Source organism: Habropoda laboriosa, unplaced genomic scaffold, assembly GCF_001263275.1.
Source record: "Habropoda laboriosa isolate 0110345459 unplaced genomic scaffold, ASM126327v1 scaffold2, whole genome shotgun sequence".
NCBI classification, from domain to species: Eukaryota; Metazoa; Arthropoda; class Insecta; order Hymenoptera; family Apidae; genus Habropoda; species Habropoda laboriosa.
In genome coordinates, this window is record NW_017100190.1 from 692514 (window position 1) to 697477 (window position 4964).

At 51.6% G+C, this 4964-nt stretch overlaps 1 protein-coding gene across 1 annotated transcript in view; it reads right to left on the reverse strand.

The window, feature by feature from the left end:
- The window catches only part of LOC108580059 (protein Wnt-6-like), a 17221-nt gene that overhangs the window by 5309 nt on the left and 6948 nt on the right, over positions 1–4964 (reverse strand). Inside the window, exon 2 of the mRNA XM_017943719.1 lies at positions 4359–4579. Within this exon, the coding sequence (XP_017799208.1) occupies positions 4359–4579 (221 nt within the window). The remainder of the gene's footprint in view (positions 1–4358; positions 4580–4964) is intronic.

A 4964-nucleotide genomic window follows, 5' to 3' on the forward strand; every position in this document is an offset into this window, starting at 1 on the left:
CCAAGAAAAATTCCAACTTTCTCGAGGAGTTTCGCACGAGAGTTTCTAAACGAAGAAAAGTTGATGACGTTAATAAACGAGGAACTTGAACTCCGACGAGGATCGACGTGTGTGGCAAAGCAGCAGCTGGTAGCAAAACGTGCTGGCAAATTCACGAATATCCGACGACGACGGCGAAGGTGAGAGGCAGAGAAAGGGAGGGATGCGTTGTCCTCTTGCGGACCGCATTAGTTAGCACCGAGTTCGCGAGGCGACAAAACACTTAGCGCCACGGCGCTAAATCGCTTTTAGCTCGCTCATTATCGTCCCGTCCCCTTTCGTTTCGTCTCGTCCTGTCTCGTCTCGTCTCGTCTCGTCTCGTCTCGTCTCGTCTCGTCTCGTCTCGTCTCGTCTTACTTTGTCGTCGTGTCACGAACCTACGTTCGTTCTCTGGACGGAGAATGGATCTGAACGCGAAACGATTCGACGCACGAGTCTAGACCAGAGGCGAATGATAGGGGATACCTTGAGACCACCTTGGTCGACAACGTGTCTTATTAAGCGGAAACCGTTTCCCCTTTACTTCCATGTCGAAAGGTTGATATTTAAACGCGGTTTGTAAGCACGTCGATCGAGGTGTTCGATGGCTTGTTCGCGTAAACGTCGACTCGTTATCGCGTCGGCGAATCGCGGGCTCCAGACCGCCTTCGCGACCAGCCACAAAAATCGCTGGTTCTCGGTGAAACGAAAATAGAACGCGGTAATTATCGTGGACGAAACGTTGCGGGAACGGAGACCGAATGATCGCGAGACGCGGCTCGAGTTTATTAACGCGCCAAGGTGAGCATCCTCGTTAGAGCCGGGGAACGTCCACCGCGAAAAGAATGTTTTCGAGGTAATCCAATATAGGTATCTGCAGAAACACGTGTATGCATGTAGGTATCTCGGATCGAAAGCGAATTTTTTTTTTTTTTTTCTTTTTTTCGAAGACTAAATCGTCGAATTTCGATTACTTCGGAGAGGCACGCGTTCGGGAAAATTGGTGGAAAGGAAGAAGGGTTCGTTCACCCGTCCCGAGGGGGGCTTCGAAATCTGGACGGTGGAATAAAATCGTCCCGCAGCCGGCTCCGCCTCTCGATGGTCGGAGAAGAAAGAGCAATTTGTTGATTCGAGGAGAAGAAGGAGGCCGTTTTTAGAGAGCCGTTTCCCGTCGTAGCCGAGTAAGACTCTACGGAATCCCGGTGAACGAAGAAAACCACTCTCTTAATTTGGTCGAGACAGGCGAGCAGCGCTCGGTATCGAGCGTAGGATCCGGAGGATCGTAGACAGCGCGCTGGTGGATCCTCCGGCTGCATCTGGCTGCCTCTCGCTGCCTCTGGATACCCGAAGGAACGAACGAGAACGCAAGAAACGTGGCAGCACAATAAATTCCTTCCTCCTTTCCTTTCCCCTGGTAGCTCTTTCCACGGGTTTTTGACGCCCGTGTACCTCTTATCGCGACACGCGGCACCCCTCAATTAAGAGGTGCTGCTCGTCCACGAATGTTCTACCAGTCCAACTTCGGATCTCCTCTGGACTCGGACCACACAGCAGGAGCTACCTGCGAGGCTAACCTATCTGCCAGATCGCGCCCATAAAAATTAAACGTCGCCAGATAAATAAACGTCAATCGAGAATTAAGATAGGCGCCGCCGCCGGTAGCGTGCCTTCCTCCTCGCTTTTTCTCTCTGTGCTGCGCTCGCCCGTTAGGAATTTTTCCTCCTCTCTCGACAGGATAAACAGGATAAAACCGACCTCCGCTCGATACGCTCTCACGAAATTTCGTTCTCTCTCCCTCTTTCTATCCGCTATACTGATTCACCCTGCTTCGATCACGACCTCCCACTACGAGATCCCTCGCCGCGTTTCACGCCAAAGTTCTGCGGACGCGTCTCAATCACGCGAGATACTAACGTAGGAGGCGCTATTGCTCGATTCATTTAGGCCTCTACTCTTGCAACGGAGTTGGAGCTTCTTCTCTAACGCGCGGTATTTCGATAGGAATGCGTTTGTCATGTGAGTATTCGAGTCAAGGATACTTCGAACGGGGAACACGCACCGCTGTCATCTACGTTCGAAATCTTGGGTGAAAGGACAAAGTACGCGATCACGCCAGATTCCTCTTCGACTCTTGTCATCGTACGTTATGCCCTTTCGCCGATCGATCGATCGACCGAAAGAACAACGAGTCTAATTTACGCAGAATCGAGAAAGCGAATATAACCCTTTCGCCGATCGATCGATCGATCGACCGAAAGAACAACGAGTCTAATTTACGCAGAATCGAGAAAGCGAATATAAAAGCGCGGGCCAGTGAAACGACTTCCCCGGGGCGAGCTGTCTTCACCCGGGGTTGCAGATAAATGACCACGCCGAGGATTGTCGCTCGAAACGACCGGTTAACACATCGCCGCCCCTGTCATCGATCCGCACCGTCCAATAATGCAGCCCGGCCAGCCGGGGATTTATGTACCTGCCTTTTCCGGGCACAGACGCCCCCTCCGCTTTTCGGTAGAAGAAAAGGAAAAAAAAAAAGAAGCGAGGGAAAACGGGAGCAGCTACCTCTACCAGCACGGCTTGTAACCTTTTGCTCCGGAATTGTAACCGGTGCCACCAGTAATCACAACGTTTCGCGAACTTGGTGCAAAAACTCGGCTCCAGCGAAAAGCTTGTTAATTGTTTACGGTGTAGTCGCCGAGAGGAAGTTTACGATTGCTCGAGGAGGCATAATGTAATCAGACTTTGTCGTCTTTACGACGCGGTATCGCTTTTACGGGATGAGGCAGGCTCGTAAGTGGCAGGTGGAACGCAAATTAGGTCCTCGTCGGTCCACTACGTGTATGCCGGATCATCGCAGTTCTTGATTGCTTTCAACCACAGTCGTTCCTCCCGTGTTATTAATACACTGTAAACACTTCATTTTCGTACGTTCTTCTACAAAGAATTCTCTTCCGTAATTTCGTATTCCTACGTTACCTTCCATTCTTCGCTAATTTCCCGCTTGAAACCGCGTAGGTCCCTTTTTGTTTTTCTTCTTTAAAGACGAAAAGTGGCGTTCGGACGAGTCTCCGTGTGTGGTATCGAAACACGATTTTCTCGAATTCCGTAGAGCGAAGGCAGGAGTAGGTATCGCATGTAGCAAATATCGTCGGACAGAGAAAGAGTTAATTAACCCGTAACTCGGTTCGAGGATCGAACGGAGTATAAAACGGCGCACCGTATCTCTGGAATCTCGGAGGGAGCGAACCATCCGATTGTCAGGCATCGCCGACAGTGTCGGATATAATTCGATCATCGATCGTCCACAGCCTGGAATCCACGCGTCCCGATATTCGTACGTGTAGTCTGGCCGACGAATCGCATCGGGTCCGCTACGAATCACGATCGATACGATCGACCGTGTAATCTTTCGATCGTAGGGGAAAGGGTGGAAGGGAGAGAGAAAGAGAGAGACGAGTCCCCGAGGACGGTCTCCCTGGCAATGAAGCCTTTAATTAAGGGAACATATTGCCACTAATATCCGACGGACAGTGTCAATCTGTCAGGCTACCAAAAGGTACCGATCTGATAGCGGAGCCTAGAGAGCAGTCCGGCCTATTGGACACGCTGTCTTCGATTTAGTTGTCGTGCTCGATCACCCGGAATTAATACATCGGACGGGTAACTAAGCGAGCCACGCGGACAGGTTCGCTCTCCTCCCGCCTCCTCCTCGTCCTCCACCCTCTCACGAATGCTCGCGCCAACTGAACCGCGTGAGAATTTTTCTCCGGGACACGACCCTGCTGTCCTAGGGTACCTGTACACCGAAATGCCTCGCGCGTCTTCGCGATATTACAGCGGCGAGGAGAATTTTTCGTCGTGAAATGAGCCGCGTCGCGTCGATTGAAAGGAGGGGGGAGGGAAGAGTTACGAAACGAAAGCCTTGTACGCGAATCGAGAGAACAAAAAGCGCGAGCGTTTACGGCGACAACTCGCGTAAACAATTTCTGTGATTAATGGGGCCGAGTGTTGCGCAACGGAGCGGAGGAAAGAAGAAAAAGAACCGCTCGTCCAGACCGCTTTCCCTCGCCGCGGGATCGCCTCATCGAGGTTAATTTGAAAATAATAAGGAGTAAGTTTGATCGAGCATCGATACGATTCGCCGCGGAATAGAGTGGTTAACGCCGATCCTCTTCCGGCGGTGTACACATTCGGTTCGGTGGCATTTAATCAGCGACGACGAATCGAGAGCTCGGATTCTGAAAGGGAGCGTGTAATCGACATCCGGCACGCCTAAATCTCCCAATCGAAAACGCCCCGTAATCTACCCCTACCGCATTCGTCCGTTTCCTACCACTTACCTCGCAGCAGAATCTTCCTCAGGGACCTTCTGATCGTCGTACAGTTCCATCTGCGATTCCGAAATTGATACTGACACTCCCTGGTCCCAACTTGTATACCCCTAGCGATCTCCTTCAACAGCGAGGGTTCCTTGCGACAGATGTCCGCCATCTTGCCCTTCAGTCTCCTGGTCTTTTTGCAGATGAGCATCGGGTCCATCACCACCTGATTTCCAACGGTCCTACGGAGACGAGAGTAAAGAGGAAACGGTGGATGGTTAATACGGAGTGAAGTTTTTCGAAGGGAGAAATTCTGCGTGTGCGCGTGTGCGTGCGTGTTGTACCCAGAGGACAAGATGGCTGCGCTACCGGTGCAGCGTACCAAAAGCACGAAGAGATCGAAGCCATTAGGATAATTAAATCTCCGCTGAGCCATTGTGTACTGATTGTGGCGAGCATGTTGGACGAGACACGGTCTACGGGGACGAGTAAGGAACACAAGCCAGAAACGGAGAGAACGAACGAGAGAAAGAAATGTCGGGACGGCGGCAAAAAGAGGAGCGAAACGAAGGGAACCGCGAGTTCTCTCCTGCGGGACCGGAAAGAAGAGGAGCAAGAACGGCGGAC